The sequence below is a fragment of the Bufo bufo genome, chromosome 1, assembly GCF_905171765.1.
Source record: "Bufo bufo chromosome 1, aBufBuf1.1, whole genome shotgun sequence".
NCBI lineage: Eukaryota > Metazoa > Chordata > Amphibia > Anura > Bufonidae > Bufo > Bufo bufo.
The window spans coordinates 25,060,829-25,087,054 of record NC_053389.1 but is presented as its reverse complement, the minus strand read 5'-3'; the positions used below and the strand labels follow the sequence as shown (position 1 = coordinate 25,087,054).

The window sequence follows — 26,226 nt, the reverse complement described above, 5'->3', positions numbered from 1 at the left end:
CGCCCCTTGCGCTTTCCTACACTGGTTAAAATTCCAGTCACTATTCTTGGGGGTTTATTGGACCAGATAAATTTACTTAGTTGGGTCTGGAATTTTTGCTTTAGCTGATTTGGGATAGGAAGGGGGATGGTGCGAAAATTATACAAAATCTTAGGTAGCGCTATCATTTTATATAGTACGAGTCTGCCCCTCCTGGATAATTCATAGGAGTTCAGGTGAGTAAGTTCCATTTGTGGTTTAACCCCTTAAGGACTTAGGACTTACCGGTACGTCCTAAGTTTAAATCGCAATTGCGGCGCGGCGGGGGTTAATCGCAACAGGATGTCCGCTGAAATCATTCAGCGGGCATCCTGTCACAACGCCGGGGGGGATCGCCGCAAACCGCAGGTCAATTCAGACCTGCGGTTTGCGCCTTTTACCTGGAGCGGCGGGCAGCGGTGCCATCGGATCTCCATCCGGCTGTAGGGGAACCCGATGGCATGGAAGGCAGCGCGGTGTCTAAGGAAGGCATCTCGCAGCCTTCCGGTGAAGAGCCAGTGAGATCCAGCCCCCTGGATCTCACAGGCCCTGGAAGCTGTATGAGTAATACACACAGTATTACTCATACAGCCAATGCATTCCAATACAGTAGTATTGGAATGCATTGTAAAGGATTAGATCCCCAAAAGTTGAAGTCCCAAAGTGGGACAAAAAATAAAGTAAAAAAAAAGTTTAAAAAATAAAGTTTCCCCCCCAAAAAATTAAAAGTTTCAAGTAAAAATAAACAAAAACGTAATTTTCCCCAAATAAAGTAAAAAAAAATTGGTAAAAAATAGGGGGAAAAAAAAGTATACATATTATGTATCGCCGTGTCCGTAAACATATCACATGACCTAAACCCTCAGATGAACACCGTAAAAAAAAACAAAAAACTGTGCTAAATAAACCATTTTTTTGTCTCCTTACATCACAAAAAGTACAACAGCAAGCGATCAAAAAGGCGTTTGCCCACCAAAATAGTACCAATCTAACCGTCACCTCACCCCGCAAAAAATGAGCCCCTACCTGAGACAATTGCCCAAAAAATAAAAAAACTATGGCTCAGAATATGGAGACACTAAAACATCATTTTTTTTTTTCAAAAATGATATTATTGTGTAAAACTTATCTAACCCCTCAGATAAACACCGTAAAAAATAAAAACTGTGCTAGATAAACCAATTTTTTGTCACCTTACATCACAAAAAGTGTAATAGCAAGCGAACAAAAAGTCATATGCACCCCAAAATAGTGCCAATAAAACAGTCATCTCATCCTGCAAAAATCATACCCTACTCAAAGTAATCGCCCAAAAACTGAAAAAATTATGGCTCTCAGACTATGGAAACATTAAAACATGATTTTTTTTGTTTCAAAAATGAAATCATTGTGTAAAACTTACATACCGTATATACTCGAGTATAAGACGAGTTTTTTGGCACATATTTTTGTGCTCAAAAAGCCTCCTCGTCTTATACTCGAGTCTAGTCTAGCTCCGGTAATACAGGCAGTGTGGGGGACGGCGCTCAATCACTGACGTCACGCTCCTGCGCCGCCTAGTGGGAGAAGGCGCGTGACGTCAGTGAGTGAGCGCCGCTCCCCGCACTGCCTGTATTACCGGAGCAAAGACAAAGTAAGAATACTGCTGTGAGCGTCGGGGAGGGGGATCTGTGGATGGCACTGTAGGGGGATCTGTGGATGGCACTGTAGGGGGATCTGTGGATGGCACTGTAGGGAGATCTGTGCATGGCACTGTAGGGGGATCTGTGGATGGCACTGTAGGGGGATCTGTGGATGGCACTGTAGGGGGATCTGTGGATGGCACTGTAGGGGGATCTGTGGATGGCACTGTAGGGGGATCTGTGGATGGCACTGTAGGGGGATCTGTGGATGGCACTGTAGGGAGATCTGTGGATGGCACTGTAGGGGGATCTGTGGATGGCACTGTAGGGGGATCTGTGGATGGCACTGTAGGGGGATCTGTGGATGGCACTGTAGGGGGATCTGTGGATGGCAGTGCAATCCACAGATCCCCCTACAGTGCCATCCACAGATCCCCCCTCCCCTAAACAGTGCCATCATGGCACTGTTTAGGGGAGGGGGGATCTGTGGATGGCACTGTTTAGGGGAAATCTGTGGATGGCACTGTTTAGGGGGGAGATCTGTGGATGGCTCCCTGTATTTAATGCAGAGTGTGTGTGTATATAATGCACACACTCTGCATTAAATACAGGGAGTCACCCTCTTGCAGATGTGTGTATATAATGTAGAGTGTGTGCATTATATACACATACACTCTGCATTATAGCTGCATTTCCCACCCTAGTCTTATACTCGAGTCAATAATTTTTCCCATTTTTTTGGGGTAAAATTAGGGGCTCGGCTTATACTCGGGTTGGCTTATACTCGAGTATATACGGTAAATAAAAAAAAGTATACATATTAGGTATCGCCGCATCCGTGACAACCTGGTCTATAAAAATATCACATGATCTAACCTGTCAGATGAATGTTGTAAATAACAAAAAATAAAAACGGTGCCAAAACAGCTATTTCTTGTCACCTTGCCTCACAAAAAGTGTAATATAGAGCAACCAAAAATCATATGTACCCTAAACTAGTACCAACAAAACTGCCACCCTATCCCTTAGTTTCTAAAATGGGGTCACTTTTATGGAGTTTCTACTCTAGGGGTGCATCAGGGGGGCTTCAAATGGGACATAGTGTCAAAAAAACCAGTCCAGCAAAACCTGCCTTCCAAAAACCGTATGGCATTAGTTTCCTTCTGCGCCCTGCCGTGTGCCTGGACAGCGGTTTTGGTTTGGCTGTTAACCCTTGCTTTGTAACTGGAAAAAAAATATTAAAATGGAAAATCTGCCAAAAAATGAAATTTTTAAATTGTATCTCTATTTTCCATTAATTCTTGTGGAACACAACATTTTTGGGTGGTTTCTATTATTTAAGCCTTGCAAAGTGACTACAGACCAGAACTGTTCCCTAAAAATTGGGTTTTTTGAAAATTTCTGAAAAATTTCAAGATTTGCGTCTAAACTTCTAAGCCTTGTAACATCCCCCAAAAATAAAATATCATTCCCAAAATTATCCAAACATGAAGTAGACATATGGGAATGTAAAGTAATAACTATTTTTGGAGGTATTACTGTGTATTATAAAAGTAGAGAAATTGAAACTTTGAAATTTGCTATTTTTTACAAATTTTTGATAAATTTGGTATTTTTTTATAAATAAAAATTATTTTTTTTTACTTGATTTTACCAGTGTCATGAAGTACAATATGTGACATAAAAAACTGTCTCAGAATGGCCTGGATAAGTCAAAGCGTTTTAAAGTTATCAGCACTTAAAATGACACTGGTCAGATTTGCAAAAAAGTCCTTAAGGTGAAATGGGGGTCCTTACGTAATAGGGGATTAAAGTTATTATCAATCATAGTTTCGACAGGTAATAAAAGGTTGATGCCTAAGCAGGGAATACTGTTGTCCTGCCACCTGTATGGAAATGTGGATTGAATAATACTTTTTTTGTTGTTGGACAGATTCATGCTTAATATTAGAGATTTCGTATCATTTACTTTGTAGTATGAGAGAGCCAAAGTTGTGGATTAAGGATTGTATTTTATTCAGGGATTTTATGGGGTCTGTTGTGCAGATGATAATATTGTCTGCGAATAATCCTATTTTAGAAGTTTTATCTCCAATTTTTATACCTGAGATCTCTGGTGTCATTCTAATTGTTTCAGCAAAAGGTTCTAGTGCTAAAATAAATAAAATAGGGGATAGCGGACATCCTTGTCGTGTTCCGTTTGTCAAGGGAAATGGATTTGAGAGCATACCATTTGTCAATATTCTGGCTGAGGGATTTTTATATAAGGCTTAGATGCCTCTTAAGATGGGGCCTGAGAAACCAAACTTCTCAAAAGTAGGGAACATATATCCCCAGTGTATTCTGTCAAACACCTTCTCTGTGTCCAATGAAAGGAGCAGAGAAGGCGTTCTTTCTATTTCAATCCACCTAAGGATGTTTATAAGTCTGTGGGTACCATCGGGGCCTGTCTATTAGTGACAAAGCCTACTTAGTTTTACTAAAAGGGGGATGATGCTCGATAGTCTTGAAGAGATGATCTTCTCGTAAAGTTTAATATCCAAATGAATAAGAGATATTGGGCGATAGTTAGCTACCATGGAGGGATCTTTGTCTTGTTTGGGAATGATGATTATAGTGGCCTGTGTCATTTCTTTAGGGAAGTGTCCAATTGAAAATGCTTGGTTAAATATTTCTTGGAGATATGGAGTTAGTGATTCTGAAAATATTTTATAGTATTCATTGGAGAAGTTATCAGGACCTGGGGCTTTTTTGAGCTTAACCCCTTAAGGACACAGCCTTTTTTCACCTTAAGGACCAGGCCATGTTTTGCAAATCTGACCAGTGTCATTTTAAGTGGTGATAACTTTAAAACACTTTGACTTATCCAGGCCATTCTGAGATTGTTTTTTCGTCACATATTGTACTTCATGACACTGGTAAAATTAAGTTAAAAAAAATCATTTTTAATTATAAAAAAATACCAAATTTACCAAAAAATTTATAAAAATTGCAAATTTCCAAGTCTCAATTTCTCTACTTCTATAATACATAGTAATATCTACAAAAATAGTTATTACTTTACATTCCCCATATGTCTACTTCATGTTTGGATCAATTTGGGAATGATATTTTATTTTTGGGGGATGTTACAAGGCTTAGAAGTTTAGAAGCAAATCTTGAAATTTTTCAGAAATTTTCAAAAACCCACTTTTTAGGGACCAGTTCAGGTCTGAAGTCACTTTGTGAGGCTTACATAATAGAAGCCACCCAAAAATGACCCCATTCTAGAAACTACACCCCTCAAGGTATTCAAAACAGATTTTACAAACGTTGTTAACCCTTTAGGTGTTCCACAAGAGTTAATGGCAAATGGTGATAAAATTTCATAATTTTGATTTTTTGGCAAATTTCTCATTTTATTTTTTTTTTTCCAGTAACAGCCAAACAAAATGCTATATTTATTGCCTCGATTCTGTAGTTTGCAAAAACACCCCATATGTGGCCGTAAACTACTGTACTGGCACACAGTAGGGCGTAGAGGGAAAGTGCTCCGTATGGTTTTTGGAAGGCAGATTTTGCTGGACTGGTTTATTTACACCATGTCCCATTTGAAGCCCCCCTGATGCACCCCTACAGTAGAAACTCCATAAAAGTGACCCCATCTAAAAAAACTACACCCTCAAGGTATTCAAAACTGATTTTACAAACGTTGTTAACCCTTTAGGTGTTGCACAAGATTTAATGGAAAATAGAGATACAATTTCAAAATTTCACTTTTTTGGCAGATTTTCCATTTTAATTTTCCAGTTACAAAGCAAGGGTTAACAGCCAAACAAAACTCATTACTTATGGCCCTGATTCTGTAGTTTACAGAAACACCCCATATGTTATCGTAAACTGCTGTATGGGCACACGGCAGGGCGCAGAAGGAAAGGAATGCCATACGGTTTTTGGAAGGCAGATTTTGCTAGACTGTTTTTTTTGACACCATGTCCCATTTGAAGCCCCCCTGATGCACCCCTAGAGTAGAAACTCCAAAAAAGTGAACCCATTTTAGAAACTACAGTATAGAGTGGCAGTTTTTTTGGTACTAGTTTAGGGTAAATATGATTTTTGGTTGCTCTATATTACACTTTTTGTGAGGCAAGGTAACAAGAAATAGCTTTTTTGGCACTTTTATTATTTTTTTGTTATTTACAACATTAATCTGACAGGTTAGGTCATGTAATATTTTTATAGAGCAGGTTGTCACGGACGCGGCGATACCTAATATGTATATATTTTTTTATTTATGTAAGTTTTACACAATGATTTCATTTTTGAAACAAAAAAAATCATGTTTTAGTGTCTCCATAGTCTGAGAGCAATAGTTTTTTCAGTTTTTGGGTGATTATCTTAGGTAGGGTCTAATTTTTTGTGGGATGAGATGACGGTTTTATTGGCACTTTTTTGGGGTGCGTGTGACTTTTTGATCGCTTGCTATTACACTTTTTGTGATGTAAGATGACAAAAAATTGCTTTTATTACACCGTTTTTTTTTTGTTCTTTTTTACGGTGGTCACCTGAGAGGTTAGGTCATGTGATATTTTTATAGAGCCAGTCGATATGGACGCGGCGATATCTAATATGTATACTTTTTTTTTATTTATGTAAGTTTTACACAATGATTTGATTTTTGAAACAAAAAAAATCATGTTTTAGTGTTTCAATAGTCTAAGAGCCATAGTTTTTTCAGTTTTTGGGCGATTATCTTGGGTAGGGTATGATTTTTGCGGGATGAGATGACGGTTTGATTGGTACTATTTTGGCGTACATGCGACTTTTCTGATCACTTTTATTACCTTTTTTGGGAAGTAAGGTAGGCAAAATGTTAATTTCCTCATAATTTTTATTTTTTTATTTTTATGGCGTTCACCGTGCGGGGAAAGTAACATGACCGTTTCATAGATCAGGTCGTTATGGACGCGGCGATACCTAATATGTGTAGTGTATTTTGTTTTTTACATTTTTATTCAGTGATAAATGTTTTTTTTTTATCTTTACTTTTTTTAAACATTTTTTTGACTCAGACCCACTTAGTTCTTGAAGATCCAGTGGGTCTGATGTCTGTATAAAACAGTACAGTACACTATATAGTGTATTGTACTCTATTTTACTTACACTTTGTCTGAACAGATCTATGCCTTTAGCACAGATCTGTTCAGCACCATGGACAGCTGGATGCCTGAGAAGGCATCCTGTTGCCATGGGAACCTTCCCCGTCTGCTCAGTTGTGGCCACAACTGAGCAGACGGGGAAGGGTAAGGAAGGGGGCTCCCTCCCTCTGTCACCCCATCCTGTCTGGGGGCAGGCAGCCCCCCGATGGGAGACGGAGCTCCCTGACTGTTAACCTTTTCCATACAACGGTCCGTACGGATTGCAGTATGGAAAGGGTTAAACGGCTGACATCACAGCAAAGATGTCAGCCGTTTTTATACCAGAGTGTCAGCAATGTGCTGACACTCTGGTATAACCACTGGACGCCAATGAATATTCAAGAGGAGGCTGGCGGAGGATCGCGATCCCGCCGGCCGCACCGCCCGCCTCCCGCACCGCCTGCAACCCCCCCCGCACCACCCGCCGGCATAAAATCATTCAGGGGTGCAGAAGGGGTGTAAAATCTATATTTTCGGCATGTTAAAGTTTCTGATCCCCGCGGTCAGGGACCGTGGGGATCAGAAACTGCAGAAAACGCAGCAAACCGCAGGTCTGAATTGACCTGCGATCTGCTGCGATCGCCAACACGGGGGGGTCACGGGACCCCCCCGCGCATCAATGATTTGAGCAGGCACCTTGTTCCGATCACCGCCCGCCGGGCGGCAGTGATCGGAACAACACATGACATACTGGTACGTCATGTGTCCTCAAGGACTCGGGAAACATGCCGTACCGGTACGTCATGTGTCTGTAAGGGGTTAAGAGAGTTGATGGTTTTATTGATTTCTTATTTAGAAAAAGGGGTGTTAATTATTTCTAATTGAGACTCTGGGATTGTGGGTAGTTTTACAGAGTTAAGAAAATGTTGTATATCCACCGAGTTTGGTTGTATGATGGTTTGGTCCTCTCTGAGGTTGTATAGTGACTTGTAGTAGTCGCTGAAATAGTTAGTGATATGTTGAAGGTTAAGTATTTTACTGTTGTCCTTTGTGTTTATCAGGTGCGCGATTTTGGCTTTAGTTTTCTGGGTTTTAACACGATTTGCCATAAAAGAGGAGGCTTTATTGTTCTGGCTGTAATATTGTAGTTTGAGTTTTCTTATATGATGTTCATAATCGTCTAGTAATATTAAGCGAATCTAGTCTCTCGGTCTTGTTATGTTGGTTAGGGTCTGTGGATTATTATGTATTGTGTATTCTTTTTCCACTTTCCTAAGGGCATCTATCTTCTCTTTTAGTTTTTTCTGTTTCTCTTTCTTGTAGGGAGTGCCATATTTTATTAAAAGGCCTCTAATGTATGCCTTATGCACATTCCATAATGAAAATCTATTTATTTTGGGGCTATCATTTATTGTAAAGTATTTTTTTTTATGTCTGATTTTATAGCATGTTGGATGTCTTTGTTAGCGATCAAGTAGTTGTTGATGCGCCAAATGTATTCTGTGTTGGATATATGTTTCTACTTTATTGTGGTGATAAGAGGACCGTGATCTGACCAAGTTATCTGGCCTATCTGTGCATTGCGTATCATTTGGAGGGAATGTCTAGTAGCTAGGCAGTAGTCTATTCTGGTGTATATGTTATGACAGGGTGAGAAAAAAGTGTAGTCTCTTTCGCTAGCATTTATACATCGCCAAGAGTCATATAAATCATTGCTTAATAACTAGGGATGAGCGAACCCGAACTGTAAAGTTCGGGTTCGTACCGAATTTTGGGGAGTCCATGACACGGACCCGAACCCGAACATTTTCGTAAAAGTCCGGGTTCGGGTTCGGCACTTTCTTGGCGCTTTTTGAAAGGCTGCAAAGCAGCCAATCAACAAGCGTCATACTACTTGCCCCAAGAGGCCATCACAGCCATGCCTACTATTGGCATGGCTGTGATTGGCCAGTGCAGCATGTGACCCAGCCTCTATTTAAGCTGGAGTCACGTAGCGCCGCTCGTCACTCTGCTCTGATCAGTGTAGGGATAGGATGCAGCTGCTGCTGTTAGGGAGAGATTACGCAGGGATTTACTCAGCAAAAACACTTAATTCAGTGATCGATCTACAGCTATGGATCATTGAACTGCTGCTATTTAATTGCTCACTGTTTTTAGGCTGCCCAGAGCGTCTTTTTGTCACTTTTTTCTTGGGTGATCGGCGGCCATTTTGTGTCTTGTGGTGCGCCAGCACAAGCTGCCATCAAGTCCATTTAACCATCAATAGTGTGTTTTTTTTTTTTTTCTATATCCTACATCAGGGGCTTGGCTGTGCTTGCTATTTTATTGAGGGGTAAAATACAATTGGCCAAAATAGCAGTACCCTAAATCTGGTGTTTCAGCTGTGGCTAGCCAATTGTAATACTGTCTGCTGTCTGCCGAAGCACAGTTTTTGTTCTGGGTTGAATACAATTCCCAACTTAGCAATCCCCTAAATATTTTTTTTCTGCTGTATCAGGCCAAGTTTAAATTGATCCATAAAAGGGTATATTAGATTTAAGGTGCGGATAGTGTCATTCTCAATAACTTCACACGCTACCGTGCATTTCCAAGTTTAATTCTGTCCGTAAACGTATACCTGTCACCCAGCGCCTAAATAATAGGCCTAAAATCTTTATTCAGCTCAATCTGTCGTTACTGTTGTGCCTGTATTAGTGTAATACGGTACCTAAATAGATAGCCAGATAGTGTTAGGTGCCTGTAAAAAAAGGCCTGAATTTGAATTCAATACATTGGGCCAAATAATTTTTTTATTATTGTGGTGAACGGTAACAATGAGGAAAACATCTAGTAAGGGACGCGAACGCGGACATGGTCGTGGTGGTGTTAGTAAACCCTCTGGTGCTGGGAGAGGACGTGGCCGTTCTGCCACAGCCACACGTCCTAGTGAACCAACTACCTCAGGTCCCAGTAGCCAGCAGAATTTACAGCGATATTTGGTGGGGCCCAATGCCGTTCTAAGGATGGTAAGGCCTGAGCAGGTACAGGCATTAGTCAATTGGGTGGCCGACAGTGGATCCAGCACGTTCACATTATCTCCCACCCAGTCTTCTGCAGAAAGCGCACAGATGGCGCATGAAAACCAAGCCCATCAGTCTGTCACATCACCCCCATGCATACCAGGGAAATTGTCTGAGCCTCAAGTTATGCAGCAGTCTCTTATGCTGTTTGAAGACTCTGCTGCCAGGGTTTCCCAAGGGCATCCACCTAGCCCTTCCCCAGGGGTGGAAGAGATAGAATGCACTAACCCATAATCACTTATGTTTCCTAATGATGAGGACATGGGAATACCACCTCAGCACGTCTCTGATGATGACGAAACACAGGTGCCAACTGCTGCGTCTATCTGCAGTGTGCAGACTGAACAGGAGGTCAGGGAGGAAGACTGGGTGGAAGACGATGCAGGGGACGATGAGGTCCTAGACCCCACATGGAATGAAGGTCGTGCCACTGACTTTCAGAATTCGGAGGAAGAGGCAGTGGTGAGACCGAGCCAACAGCGTAGCAAAAGAGGGAGCAGTGGGCAAAAGCAGAACACCCGCCGCCAAGAGAGTCCGTCTGCTACTGGCCGCCGCCATCTGGGACCCAGCACCCCAAAGGCAGCTTCAAGGAGTTCCCTGGCGTGGCAGTTCTTCAAACAATGTGCTGACGACAAGACCCGAGTGGTTTGCACGCTGTGCCATCAGAGCCTGAAGCGAGTCATTAACGTTCTGAACCTTAGCACAACCTGCATGACCAGGCACCTGCATGCAAAGCATGAACTGCAGTGGAGTAAACACCTTAAAAACAAGGAACTCACTCAGGCTCCCCCTGCTACCTCTTCTGCTGCTGCCGCCTCGACCTCTTCCTCCGCCTCGGGAGGAATGTTGGCACCTGCCGCCCAGCAAACAGAGGATGTACCACCAACACCACCAACACCTCCGTCATCAAGCATCTCAACCATGTCACACGGCAGCGTTCAGCTCTCCATCTCACAAACATTTGAGAGAAAGCGTAAATTCCCACCTAGCCACTGTCACAACCAGACAGCTGAGAAGCTCTGACAGAAGCCTTTCAGAACCTCCTCCTTGAGTTTTCTTTGTTTTGGTTTCAGTACATCATCTCGTTAGCCTCTCTCAGCTGTCATGCAGTTGGACTAATTGCTTCCCTTTAAATTCCTCCCCATAATGCAGTAGTGTGCGGCTTATACAACTTCCTGGAGTGTGTGTGCATGCTGTTCCTATATCCCAGTCTTCTACAAAATATACTGTATATTGTTTGGCACAGTGTAGCGGTATACTGTATATTGTGTGGCACAGTGTAGAGGTATACTGTATATTGTTGTCACGGATGGTGTACAGGAAACAAGACAATGCAAAATAATCTATGACTCACTGGATCCACAACTAAGGAACAAAAGGGAGACCCCTGCATGAGACCTGGCACACTCTCCCTGACTGCTCAGCCTATGCGAACACCCCAAAGGTGGATGGTCGCATATCCACGTACCTCGACTATCTAACGCCTGAAGACCCTACAATAGTGAGGGGACACGACCACCGGCTCCCTACACTAAACACGGAAGGAGTCAGGGTCTCCTAAGATCCAGCAAACAGAAAATCACAAATAAATATACAGCACTTATCTTGCAGAAGACTGGGATATAGGAACAGCATGCACACACACTCCAGGAAGTTGTATAAGCCGCACACTACTGCATTATGGGGAGGAATTTAAAGGGAAGCAATCAGTCCAACTGCATGACAGCTGAGAGAGGCTAACGAGATGAGGAACTGAAACCAAAACAAAGAAAACTCAAGGAGGAGGTTCTGAAAGGCTTCTGTCAGAGCTTCTCAGCTGTCTGGTTGTGACAGCCACCCTCGATCCCTGGCCCTGAATGCCAGCATTTCTAAACTACTGGCCTATGAAATGCTTTCATTCAGGCTGGTGGACACAGACAGCTTCAAACAGCACATGTCGCTTGCTGTCCCACAGTATGTTGTTCCCAGCCGCCTCTACTTCTCCAAGAGAGCCGTGCCTTCCCTGCGCAACCAAGTATCCGATAAAATCAAGTGTGCACTGCGCAACGCCATCTGTGGCAAAGTCCACCTAACCACAGATACGTGGACCAGTAAGCATGGTCAGGGACGCTATATCTCCCTAACTGCACACTGGGTAAATGTAGTGGTGGCTGGGCCCCAGGCGGAAAGTTCTTTGGCGCACGTCCTTTTCGCCGCCAAGGATCGCAGGGCAACATTCTTTGCCTCCTGTAGCCTCCTCCTTCTACTCGGATTTCTCCTCCTCTTCATCCACCTGCTCATCCAGTCAGCCACACACCTTCACCACCAACTTCAGCACAGCCCGGGGTAAACGTCAGCAGGCCATTCTGAAACTCATATGTTTGGGGGACAGGCCCCACACCGCGCAGGAGTTGTGGCGGGCTATTGAACAACAGACCGACGAGTGGTTGCTGCCGGTGAGCCTCAAGCCCGGCCTGGTGGTGTGCGATAATGGGCGAAATCTCGTTGCAGCTCTGGGACTAGCCGGTTTGACGCATATCCCTTGCCTGGCGCATGTGCTGAATTTGGTGGTGCAGAAGTTCATTCACAACTACCCCGACATGTCAGAGCTGCTGCATAAAGTGCGGGCCGTCTGTGTGCGCTTCCGGCGTTCACATCCTGCCGCTGCTCGCCTGTCTGCGCTACAGCGTAACTTCGGCCTTCCCGCTCACCGCCTCATATGCAACGTGCCCACCAGGTGGAACTCCACCTTGCACATGCTGGACAGACTGTGCGAGCAGCAGCAGGCCATAGTGGAGTTTCAGCTGCAGCACGCACGGGTCAGTCGCACTGCGGAACAGCACCACTTCACCACCAATGACTGGGCCTCCATGCGAGACCTGTGTGCCCTGTTGCGCTGTTTCGAGTACTCCACCAACATGGCCAGTGGCGATGACGCCGTTATCAGCGTTACAATACCACTTCTATGTCTCCTTGAGAAAATACTTAGGGCGATGATGGAAGAGGAGGTGGCCCAGGAGGAGGAGGAAGAGGGGTCATTTTTAGCACTTTCAGGCTAGTCTCTTAGAAGTGGCTCAGAGGGAGTTTTTTTGCAGCAGCAGAGGCCAGGTACAAATGTGGCCATCCAGGGCCCACTACTGGAGGATGAGGAGGACGAGGATGAGGAGGAGCAGGTGGAGGAGGATGAGGATGAAGCATGTTCACAGTGGGGTGTCACCCAACGCAGCTCTGGCCCATCACTGGTGCGTGGCTGGGGGGAAATGGAGGATGATGACGATACACCTCCCACAGAGGACAGCTTGTCCTTACCTCTGGGCAGCCTGGCACACATGAGCGACTACATGCTGCAGTGCCTGCGCAACGACAGCAGAGTTGCCCACATTTTAACGTGTGCCGACTACTGGGTGGCCACCCTGCTGGATCCCCGGTACAAAGACAATGTGCCCACCTTACTTCCTGCACTGGAGCGTGATAGGAAGATGCGCGAGTACAAGCGCACGTTGGTAGACGCGCTACTGAGAGCATTCCCAAATGTCACAGGGGAACAAGTGGAAGCCCAAGGCGAAGGCAGAGGAGGAGCAAGAGGTCGCCAACGCAACTGTATCACGGCCAGCTCCTCTGAGGTCAGGGTTAGCATGGCAGAGATGTGGAAAAGTTTTGTCACCACGCCACAGGTAACTGCACTACCACCTGATACGGAACGTGTTAGCAGGAGGCAGCATTTCACTAACATGGTGGAAAAGTACGTGTGCACACCCCTCCACATACTGACTGATGGTTCGGCCCCATTCAACTTCTGGGTCTCCAAATTGTCCACGTGGCCAGAGCTAGAATTTTATGCCTTGGAGGTGCTGGGCTGCCCGGCGGCCAGCGTTTTGTCTCAACGTGTATTCAGCACGGCAGGGGGCATCATTACAGACAAACGCAGCTGCCTGTCCACAGCCAATGTGGACAAGCTGACATTCATAAAAATGAACCAGGCATGGATCCCACAGGACCTGTCCATCCCTTGTGCAGATTAGACATTTATAACTACCTCCCCTTAACCATATATTTTTGTACTCCAGGGCACTTCTTCATTCAATCCTCTTTTTTTAATTATACCATTATATTGCGGGGCAACCCAAAGTTGAATGAACCTCTCCTCCGTCTGGGTGCCAGGGGCCTAAATATCGTAAACTGGCCTGTTCCAATGGTGGGTGACATGAAGCCTGATTCTCTGCTATGCGACCTCTCTCCTCTGTTTGGGTGCTGGGGCCTAAATAAGTAAAAGTGGCCTTCTCCATTGGTGGGTGACATGAAGCCTGGTTCTCTGCTATGGGACCTATCTCCTCTGTTTGGGTGTCAGGGGCCTAAATAAGTAAAAGTGGCCTTCTCCATTCGTGGGTGACATGAAGCCTGATTCTCTGCTATGGGACCTATCTCCTCTGTCTGGGTGTCAGGGGCCTAAATAAGTAAAAGTGGCCTTCTCCATCGGTGTCTGACATGAATCCTGATTCTCTGCTATGGGACCTATCTCCTCTGTCTGGGTGCTGGGGCCTGAATAAGTAAAAGTGGCCTTCTCCATCGGTGGGTGACATGAAGCCTGATTCTCTGCTATGCGACCTCTCTCCTCTGTCTGGGTGTCAGGGGCCTAAATAAGTAAAAGTGGCCTTCTCCATCGGTGGGTGACATGAAGCCTGATTCTCTGCTATGGGACCTCTCTCCTCTGTCTGGGTGTCAGGGGCCTAAATAAGTAAAAGTGGCCTTCTCCATCGGTGTGTGACATGAAGCCTGATTCTCTGCTATGGGACCTATCTCCTCTGTCTGGGTGCTGGGGCCTGAATAAGTAAAAGTGACCTTCTCCATTGGTGGGTCACATGAAGCCTGATTCTCTGCTATGTGACCTCTCTCCTCTGTCTGGGTGTCAGGGGCCTAAATAAGTAAAAGTGGCCTTCTCCATTGATGGGTGACATGAAGCCTGATTCTCTGCTATGCGACCTCTCTCCTCTGTCTGGGTGTCAGGGGCCTAAATAAGTAAAAGTGGCCTTCTCCATCGGTGTGTGACATGAAGTCTGATTCTCTGCTATGGGACCTATCTCCTCTGTCTGGGTGCTGGGGCCTGAATAAGTAAAAGTGGCCTTTTCCATTGGTGGGTGACATGAAGCCTGATTCTCTGCTATGCGACCTCTCTCCTCTGTCTGGGTGTCAGGGGCCTAAATAAGTAAAAGTGGCCTTCTCCATCGGTGGGTGACATTAAGCCTGATTCTCTGCTATGGGACCTCTCTCCTCTGTCTGGGTGCTGGGGCCTAAATATGTAAAACTGGCCTCCATTGGTGGGTGACATGAAGCCTGATTCTCTGCTATGGGACCTCTCTCCAATTGATATTGGTTAATTTTTATTTATTTTATTTTATTTTAATTCATTTCCCTATCCACATTTGTTTGCAGGGGATTTACCTACACTTTGCTGCCTTTTGCAGCCCTCTAGCCCTTTCCTGGGCTATTTTACAGCCTATTTAGTGCCAAAAAGTTCGGGTCCCCTTTGACTTCAATGGGGTTCGGGGTGAAGTTTGGGTCGAGTTCGGATCCCGAACCCGAACATTTCCTGGGAAGTTCGGCCGCACTTCTCGAATCCGAACATCCAGGTGTTCGCTCAACTCTAACACGGAGTCATTTTTTTTGCGGACCCCTTGAAGTGAAGGGAATGGTACAGACATGGAAAAAGATAAGTTTGTGTGCAGGAGCCCTAAGGTGCGCCTCCAGAATCAGTTACACTGGGGGGCCTTAAGTACCGCAGTCCGACACTGGTGCAAGGAATACCTCATACATTAATCTCTTTCCATATTCCCTATTTAGACCTATAAATGTCATCTAGGAGCCAGAATGGAACTCGTAGGCCCCTTTCACACGGGCGAGTTTTCCGCGCGGATGCGATGCGTGAGTTGAACGCATTGCACCCGCACTGAATACCGACCCATTAATTTCTATGGGGCTGTTCACATGAGCTGTGATTTTCACGCATCACTTGTGCGTTGCGTGAAAATCGCAGCATGCTCCTCTTTGTGCGTTGCGGTGCGATAATCCACGCAACGCAGGCCCCATAGAAGTGAATGGGGTTGCGTGAAAATCGCAAGCATCCGCAAGCAAGTGCGGATGCGGTGCGATTTTCACGTACGGTTGCTAGGAGACGATCGGGATGGAGACCCGATCATTATTATTTTCCCTTATAACATGGTTATAAGGGAAAACAATAGCATTCTGAATACAGAATGCATAGTATAATAGTGCTGGAGGGGTTAAAAAAATAAATAAAAATTATTTAACTCACCTTAATGCACTTGTTCGCGTAGCCCGGCATCTCTTTCTGTCTCCTTTGCTGAACAGGACCTGGGGTGAAAATTTCATGAACAGGACCTGTGATGACGTCACTTCGGTCATCACATGATCCATCACCATGGTAAAAGATCATGTGACGGACCATGTGATGACAGGAGTGACGTCATCACAGGTCCTGTTCATGTAATGAATGCTCACCCCAGGTCCTGTTCAGCAAAGGAGACAGAAGGAGATGCCGGGCTACGCGAACAAGTGGATTAAGGTGAGTTAAATAATTTTTATTTATTTTTTTAACCCCTCTAGCACTATTATACTAAGCATTATGTATTCAGAATGCTATTATTTTCCCTTATAACCATGTTAAATGGGAAAATAATACAATCTACAGAACACCGATCCCAAGCCCGAACTTCTGTGAAGAAGTTCGGGTTTGGGTACCAAACATGCGCGATTTTTTTCACGCGAGTGCAAAACGCATTACAATGTTTTACACTCGCGCAGAAAAATCGCGGGTGTTCCCGTAACGCACCCGCACATTTTCCCGCAACGCCCGTGTGAAAGAGGCCTTAGAGCCTCTCCTAGACTGGCAAACCCAGCGTGTAACGCTATATTTTCCCTACAGAGAAATGTATGGCCGGATTTCACATAGTGATAAGATATGATTGCTGTGGATGAAGGAAGCCGGATCTGGTGTGATCAGCTGATCGCTACATCGGCTTCTTTTTAAACGTTGGGTTGGTAAGAGCTCCCTTGTAATGCAGCTTACACATTCTCCTTGTCTTCATACTAAGGGCTCATGCAAAAAAATACAGATGATGTATTTTTGGGTGGATCATTGCAACAATGCCTATCCTTATCCGCAAAAGGACAATAATAGTACATGTTCTATCTTTTTTTGTGAAATGGTCATGCGGACATGAAGTTCCGCATACGTAAAATACGTAAAGCAAAAAAAAAAAACGGAAGGCACATGGAAAAATTAGTTTGTGTGCATGAGCCTTAAGACTGTATTACACTGGCCAATATTTTGGCCGATAATCACTAACTAGTGCTCTAATGAACGCTCGTTAGCGATCATCTGGCAGTGTAATATGCCGCTGATTGTCCGATGCTTAAAAGTCACAATGTGCCAGCAGCGGATCGTGCTGTTTAATAGCGATCTGCCGCCAGCACACCATTGTACAGCATGGGGATGACCGATGACATAGCGATCGCTTCTCCCCGTGCTGCGGAGAAGATCGTTGTATGAAATAGCAGCCGTCTCTCCGTCCGACAATCCTCTGCTGATCTGCTGGTGTAATTCAGGCTTCAGTTTTTCCAGGAAATAATCTATTTTATGCATATTTGCAGGTAAAGGAAAAGTTTCAACATTCGGAAGGAGATGCGTACATAAAAGTCAATGTGACTTCAAAGGAAATGTTGCTTTGTCTGATATAAAACAGAGGACGGCCACTACCTGCTGTTCCACTGAGGACTGCACGCCTCCTGTTCCTACATGTAAGTAGTCTCTTTTGTTTGGTGCAGTCACACTGACTATGCATTGAGTCCCTAGTAGAGAAATGTCATCATATCCACAGCATCTACCGTCGTTAGGTCTGGGAATGGAAATACTCAGAGGGAGGTGGGATTTGTCCAAGCTTCTATGCTGATGTCTAGAAAAGTCACAGAGTGGGCGGGGCATGAGTATGGAAGGGGGCGTGGCCTTGCATTCCAAAAGATATACCGTTATTTACATTGGAAGACTGGCGTCATTTACTGAAATCTACATCGGCTCCTATCGCTCTGGATAGTCCCTAAACTAAAACTATAAAGTGTCTTTCAAGCCTTGCCTTGAATAAGACTTAAAATGCAGAACCAGCAAAAGAATACAAATTGTCACACCAATAGTCATGAGCGGCAGGGGTCATATTCGAATTCGCGATATTTAGCGAATATTTAGTAGAATATTCGTTGAATATTCCCAAATTTGAATAATCGTTATATTTTTCAATTTTGTACTCGAAAAATCGGCAAGATAATGATTGCGTAATATGCGAATATTACACGATCAATACAGGCTTGGTTCAAAAACGAATATATAGCACTATAGAATTTAGTGCTATATATTAGTTTTTTAGAATATTCGTCTTTTTTTTCTATCTGAAGTCATGATTCCTCCCTGCTTAAGTTACTAAACGTAACTTTAAAAAAAAGACAAATATTCTAAAGAAATAATATATTCAATATAGTGCTATATATTCGTATTATCGATTTATTTTGAATAATTGGACCCACTGGTGTACCGCCCATAGAGGCAGACCACACACTTGCTATGGGGCCCGGTGAGGCTGAATGCCTTCCTCCTCGCCTCTGCTGCTGCCCGCCAACTGCCTAATATCTAATTTTATTATTTCCTCCATGGCGCGTGTCACAGTAGGATCCACCGCTGGCCAATCATTTTTGCGGAACGAGTGTGGACCCATTCATTTTAAATGTGGTCGCAAAAGATTCGGACAGCACACTGTGTGCTGTCCGCAGCCGTACTTCCGTTCCGCGCAAAAAATAGAACATGTCCTACTTTTGTCTGCTCCACGGACAAGAAAAGGCATTTCTATAGTGCTGGCCATTTGCTGACTGCAAAACAGTTGCAGACGTTTGAATGGACCCTAACAGGGAATAAGCAGCAGAGCCCTGTGAGAGACAGAAAAAAAGGGCCCACGTCCCACCCAGCAGCACTCCACTGCTCTGACCACCTCCTGACCACTGTGATCTGAAGCCTGGAAGAAGCCAAGCACCAGAAGCACAGGAACTACTCCCAGATCTCATGCTTAGCCAGCACAGACGGGGTGGACAGTCATGACTTGTAGTCACACACACTATGCTGTAAGGTGTAGGGGAGAGGGACGCGCAGTGTGCAAGTGTCTATTTACACCAACAGTCACTCAATGTGCTGACTGCTGAGTGTATAATGTGTGATATATATATATACATTATTATTAGTAGGATTTATTTTAATGCGCCATTAATTCCATAGTGCAGTACATCCAGCTGGGGTTACACAAATATAAAAATACAATAACCAAGAAACTATTAACAGACTGGTACAGAGGACCCTGCCTGCAAGAGCTTTCAATCTATACATACATACACACATATAGGGTGTATACAGTATACATAATAGCTTATGTACCACACAACACCCCCCATAGATATCCAAACCCCCCCCCCCCATATGTTTAAGTTCTGAGAGGTTGAGTCCCTGCCCTTTATTGCATTAGTAATATCCTATTCCTAAAAGGACACGGACGTGTGCTGTCCGTATTTTCTGCAGACGGCGCACGTACCCATTGATTTTAATGTGTCTCTTCACACATCAGTGGTTTTTCACTCACCCATCCATTGAAGTCTATGGGTCTGTGAAAATCACGGACACAACATGGATGTCATCTGTGCTTGGTCCATTTTTCACTGATTGGAGAAGCTCTAGAAATTCATTTTCAGCTGAGCATTGTCTGTGCAGGGCCGGTTTTAGACCAAGTGTGGCCCTGGGCAAAATTGAAAGTGGGCCCCAAATCCTGAAATATTGGACTAGCAGTCTGACAGAAGCTTGTAGGCACGGACAGCGGTTGCAACCACAGCAGCTGAGTGTAGAATGCCACATTATATCTCTTTAGCCTTTGCACTGTAAGGCGTTGTTCATACCTCAGTTATTTCCATCAGGCATTGCGAGCCAAAACCAGGTGTGAGCAGCGGTGTATCTTGGTTTTGTGCTGCCCTAAACTCGGGCACCCCCTAATATAAATTTGACCCACTGCTTCCTGTCAAGGCCAAACCCCTTCCTCTGTAAACCCCACCCCTTCCTCTTTACAATACATTTGTGTTAGACGTTGCGCTTTTTTAATTTTTAGAATAATGATACGGGCAGCCATTTTATTTAATACATTTGTGCTAATTTCTGTGTTGGTTGGAGGGGGGTGAGGGGCAGTATTACACAATCTGTATTTGTATAAAAAAATATATAAAGATTGTGTAATACTGCCCCTCACCCCCCTTCCAACAGCACAGAAAGTTGCACAAATACATTAAATAAAATGGCTGTATCATTATTCTAAAAATTAAAAAAGCACAACTTCTAACACAAATGTATTTTACACAAATGTATTTTACAGTATGTGCAGCTAAAGATAGTACAGTATTAACCCCTCCTCTAACCACCCTACCCCCTTACCCCATAAAACAACTAAGTAATAGATGTTTTGTGAATTACTGTAATTTAAGTACTTACCGTTTTTGAAGACAGCAGGCTCAGGGATCAGTGCATTGGTGGCCGGGGCCGGGGCCTGGCCTCAGTGTTCATGGTGACCGTGTGCAGGCATAGGTGGGTGCCCTACATTACAGTGGATCATGCCCTGTCTGCCCCCTGCAGTGTATGGGCAGCCTTTTATGGGTGGTAGCCTCTGAATCTGCCTTTTCTATGGAAAGACACACAGCCCTAACTGCCCCCTGTGATCATCCAGTCGCCATATTTATCGCCAATTTACTATTTATGGCAGGCCCATACACTGCAGTGGGCAGAGAGGGCATGATCCACTGTAATGTAGGGGCACCCAGCTATGTGGTCCATACACTGCAGTGGGCAGACAGGGCATTACAGCCACCACTCACCGACTCAGGGCAGCAGGTAGATGAACACGAACAGGATCAGGTCAAACAGGAGGAAGACCCAGATGTCAGCAGGCAGCCCCGAGCCTCCCTCCCCCGCTCCACCAGCTCTGCAGACACCGTCTCCGGCCCGCCTTCATTTTGCCGCTGTGCCCGCTGCCAAGTGTCCATGCTGCGCTGCGTCCGTGTCTCTATGGTGAGAACGGGGAGCGTCGCACGTACAGGGCGCGGCATCCTCTCATGCTGCCGCCCCATTGGCAAGTGCCTCTCTAGGCAAATGCCTTGTTTGCCTCGTGATAGATACACCCCTGGGTGTGAGTCAAAAACACAGAACAGGTGCAGAGCTTTTCATTATACCTTATGTCTGTGTAAACTCCACTTCTGGTTTTTGGTTCACAATCACTAATGGAAATAACTGATCAAATAACTGACATTTGAACAAGGCCTAAGTTGCTGATCCTGCAGCCTCTTTGGGTATGTTCACACAGAGTATTTTCTGTCCTTAAATGCAGAATCCGCATCAGTTTTTTTTTGGATGCTTTTTTTTTCAAACGCATTTTATAAAACTGTTTTTGATGCAGTTTTGGCATGGATTTTCATTCCTTATGAATGGCCAGGGCACTTCTGTTTTCCATGGTGCAGTTTATAAAACCACAAGCTGAAAAAAGGGTCTGTCCCATCCGGGCCCCTTAAGTGAAGGGAGAGCACAGTGTGCATGCACGGTTATCCTCCATTATGCTATGAGTGTTCTGTAAATAGCTGATCGCTGGCAATTCCATAGCAGTGAATGGAGATAATGCTGCGCATGCACACTGTTATGGGGGATCTGTGGAGGACACACTTATGGGGGATCTGTGGATGACACTGTTATGGGGGATCTGTGGATGACACTGTTATGGGGGATCGGTAGATGACACTGTTATGGAGGATCTGTGGAGGACACACTTATGGGGGATCTGTGGATGACACTGTTATAGGGCATCTGGCTGTGATACTGCCGCAATGTGTGACATAACTTTACAGATTCCTTTATTTGCAGTCCTGGTCTGCTCCCCCCAAATACTGAAAAAACACAAAAACAAAACACTGCTAATTTGGACTCAGGTTCTTAATCTATACTCCGACGCCCCCCAATTAACAATGCAGACCACCTAAACAATGCCGTCTTTATTAGTTTAACTAGAACCCTCTATGGCCCAGATAGCCATGTGGTAATTGAACACAGCACGGCCACGTCACAAGCACCACACGAGCATGCCGTTTGGTTGTGCCCTGGAGTCACATGGAGCCCACAGGACACAAGGAGCTCGCACAGGGGGCTCACATACGAAACACAGAAAGCACACACAGGGGGTACAGGGAGCTCACACATGACCTAACCCCTCATATGAACACTGTAAAAAAAATATATAAAAATGGTGCAAAAAAAAGTTTTTTTTGTCACCTTACATCACAAAAATGGTAATAGCGAGCGATCAAAAAGTCATATTCCCCCCAAAATAGTGCCAATAAAACCGTCCTCTCATCCCGCAAAAAATGAGCCCCTACCTAAGATAATCGGCTAAAAAAAAAAAAAAACGGACTCAGACTATGAAGATACTAAAATGTTTTTCTTTTGTTTATAAAAAGATAATATAGTGTAAAACATAAATAAATAAAAAAGTAGACAGATTAGGTATCGCCGTGTCCGTAAGAATCTGCTCTATAAAAATACCCCATGGCCTAACTCCTCAGATGAACACGGTCAAAAAAATAAAATAAAAACGGTGCAAAAAAAGGTATTTTTTTGTCACCTTATATCACAAAAATTGTAATGGCAAGCGATCAAAAAGCCATATGCCCCCCAAAATAGTACCAATAAAACCATCCTCTTATCCTGAAAAAAATTAGCCCCTACCTAAGATAATTGGCTAAAAACTAAAAAAAATATGACTCTTAGACTATGAAGATACTAAAATGTTTTTCTTTGTTTATAAAAAGATAATATAGTGTAAAACATAAATAAATAAAAAGTAGACATATTAGGTATCGCTGCATCCGTAAGAATCTTCTCTATAAAAATACCCCGTGACCTAACCCCTCAGATGAACATGGTCAAATTCTTTTATTAAGAACGGTGCCAAAACAGCAATTTTTGGGCAAATTTTAAATTTTAATCTGTTTTTTTCCAGTAACAAAGCAAGGGTTAACAGCCAAACAAAATGTAATATTTATTACCCTGATTCTGCAGTTTACAGAAACACCACATATGTGGTCGTAAACTGCTGTATGACCAAACGGCAGGGCGCAGAAGGAAAGGAACGCCGTATAGTTTCAGGAAGGCAGATTTTGATGGGCCTTTTTTTTTGGCACCATGTCCCATTTGAAGCCCCCCTGATGCAGAGTAGAAACTCCATAAAAGCGACCCCATCTAAGAAACTACACCCCTCAAGGTATTCAAAACTGATTAACCCTTTAGGTGTTCCTCAACAGTTTATGGCAAATGGAGATAAAATTTCAGAATTTCTATTTTTGGTAACCTTGCCTCACAAAAATGTAATATAGATAAACCAAAAATCAGATGTACCCTAAAAATAGTCCCAACAAAACTGCCAACTTATCCCGTAGTTTCCAAAATGGGGTCACTTTTATTGAGTTTCAACTCTAGGGTTGCATCAGGTGGGCTTGAAATGGGACATGGTGTAAATAAACCAGTCCAGCAAAATCTGCCTTCCAAAAACCACACGGCGCTCCTTTACCTCTACACCCTACCGTGTGCCCGTACAGTAGTTTACGGCCACATATGGGGTGTTTCTGCAAACTACAGAATCAGGGCAATAAATATAGCATTTTGTTTGGCTGTTAACCCTTGCTTTGTTACTGAATAAAAATGGATAACAATTTTAAATTTGCCAAAAATTGAAATTCTCACATTTCATCTCCATTTGCCAATAACTCTTGTGCAACACCTAGAGGGTTAACAAAGTTTGTAAAATCAGTTTTGAATACCTTGAGGGGTGTAGTTTATTACATTGGGTCACTTTTATGGAGTTTCTACTGGGCTGTTTCTGCAAACTACAGTATCAGGGCAATAAATATTCAGTTTTATTTGGCTGTTAACCCTTGCTTTGTTACTGGAAAAAATTGATTAAAATTGAAAATTTGCCAAACAATCTAAATTCTGAAATTTTAGCTCCATTTGCCATTAACTCTTGTGGAACACCTAAAGGGTTAACGACGTTTGTAAAATCAGTTTTGAATTACTTGAGGGGTGTAGTTTCTAGAATGGGGTCACTTTTGGGTGGTTTCTATTATGTAAGCCTCACAAAGTGACTTTAGACCTGAACTGGTCTCTAAAAATGTGGTTTTTGAAAATTTAAGAAAAACTTTAAGATTTGCTTCTAAACTTCTAAGCCTTGTAACATCCCCAAAAACTAAAATGTCATTCCCAAAATGATCCAAACAGGAAGCATACATATAGGGAATGTAAAGTAATAACTATTTTTGTAGGTTTTACTATGTATTATAGAAGTAGAGAAATTGAAACTTGGAAATTTGCAAATTTTTCAAAAATTTTGGTAAATTTGGTATTTTTTTATAAATAAAAATACATTTTTTTTACTTCATTTTACCAGTGTCATTAAGTACAATATGTGACGAAAAAACAATCTCAGAATGGCCTGGATAAGTCAAAGTGTTTTAAAGTTATCACCACATAAAATGACACTGGTCCTTAAGGTGAAAATGAGCCTGGAGTTCGCTGCAGCCCGCAGTTCGGCAATCATCACCTCCACATCAGCCATGGTAGGATACTAAGGGGATGCCTGCAGTGCTGGGTCAGCTAGCTAACTAAACCCACAAAATGTCTCCTGTCCTTCTTCCTCTCACCGCTATTTAACCCTCTTAAGGCCACCCCTCCTAAACTCAAATCAACCAATGCCTGGACGGGGTGCTCCCTAACCAAACCCCCGTCATGCCGTCCTCCCCTTAGGCTGTGCCCCTGGTCCGGCCTCTACTATCATTATAAAAATTAAGACAAAATGTCGTGCGGCACATGTCATGTAGCCCTAGCATTAAAGTGGCAGGGTGCTGTGGAGGTTACTATTAAAGAGGTGTTCACTGTGGATATTACTGTTAAGGGGGCAGGCCGCTGTGGAGGTCAATGTTAAAAGGTTGGACACTGTGGAAGTCACTGTTAAGGGGCCAGGGGCCACTATTAAAGGGGAAACTGCTGTGAGGTCACTGTTAAGGCAGCAGGGGACTGGGTGGTCACTGTTAAGGGAGCGGAGTACTGTAGAGGCCACTATTAAGGGAGCGGGCCCCTGAGGAGGTCACTGTCAAGGGAGTGGGGTGCTGTGAAACTTACTGTTAAAGGGGGGGCTGCTGTGAAGGTCAAAGTTAAGGGGATGGGCTGCTGTGGAGGTCCCATTTTAAAGTGGCGGGGCACTGTGTGGGGGTCAGTGTTAAGGGGTGGGGGACTGTGGAGTTCACTATTAAAGAGGACGGGGTGCTGTAGAGGTCATTGTTATGGGGGATACTGTCGACATATTTTAACGACACACACAAACGACACACACACCCGACGCTGCCATACACCTGCATCACACTGAATATGTAGTTTAACCATTTGTAGTATATTAAGTGAGAGGAATTTGAATAAACAACTTTTACTATATGACCCTTTAGGTGATAACAGATATTGGCAAACCTGACTGTGGTGGTGGTTCTCTTATTATGTGTCGGGGACAATCCACAGTCACTAGGAGGTTCCTCACACAGGGTCACCCAGATCGGGGCGCCCAGTTCGTATTTAGGCAGGGCCTACAGTACAGGGACAGATGAGGACATTATTCCTTCTTTTCTAAGCCTAATTATACTATTTTTAGGAACACATTGGGATATTTTAAATCAAAAATAAACATTATACAGTGTGACTATAACCAGTCAGTGCTGCCATAGTCACCCCATGTGATGCTGCTGTCCTGCCATCATGACGCATCAGGACATACAGCAGATGTTCTCCTGCTGTAAGTTTTCAACTGTATTTGCTTCATAAGACACAAATACAGTAAAAAATGACTCCGCTTTCATGGGGCCCGCTGCCAGGGGGGAGCCGGTACATGTGCTCCATCTACCCTATGGTTTTAGCGGCCCTGGTGTTATTGAAGGTTAAGTATTTGATGGCCTTACAGGTTTTAGGGCTCTATGGGTAATATAGGACTTGTATTTGTAAGTGACTCTATCACACTGTATTCCCATCATTGTATATTACTATTTACTGCTCTCCTCCATGACAGTAATACCCAGCAATGAGAACTCCAATGGTCTGACGTGTCCATACTGCGACGCTAGTGGCTCCATAACGTGTGATGCTGAAATATCTCTGAAATGCACAGGAAGTGAGGACAGATGTCTTCACAGGATCTCAGAGCACAACTCAGGTAAGTCCTCTAGAATCAAAGTATTTCTGGTATTTTATCTTTTGACAGGACA

At 43.9% G+C, this 26,226-nt stretch overlaps 1 protein-coding gene across 1 annotated transcript in view; it reads left to right on the top strand.

Annotated features, from left to right (window-relative positions):
- LOC120992447 (phospholipase A2 inhibitor and Ly6/PLAUR domain-containing protein-like) overlaps positions 1 to 26,226 on the top strand; it is a 41,916-nt gene that overhangs the window by 8,337 nt on the left and 7,353 nt on the right. The window contains exons 3-4 of the mRNA XM_040421435.1: positions 17,464 to 17,610; positions 26,031 to 26,174. Of these exons, the coding sequence (XP_040277369.1) occupies positions 17,464 to 17,610; positions 26,031 to 26,174 (291 nt within the window). The remainder of the gene's footprint in view (positions 1 to 17,463; positions 17,611 to 26,030; positions 26,175 to 26,226) is intronic.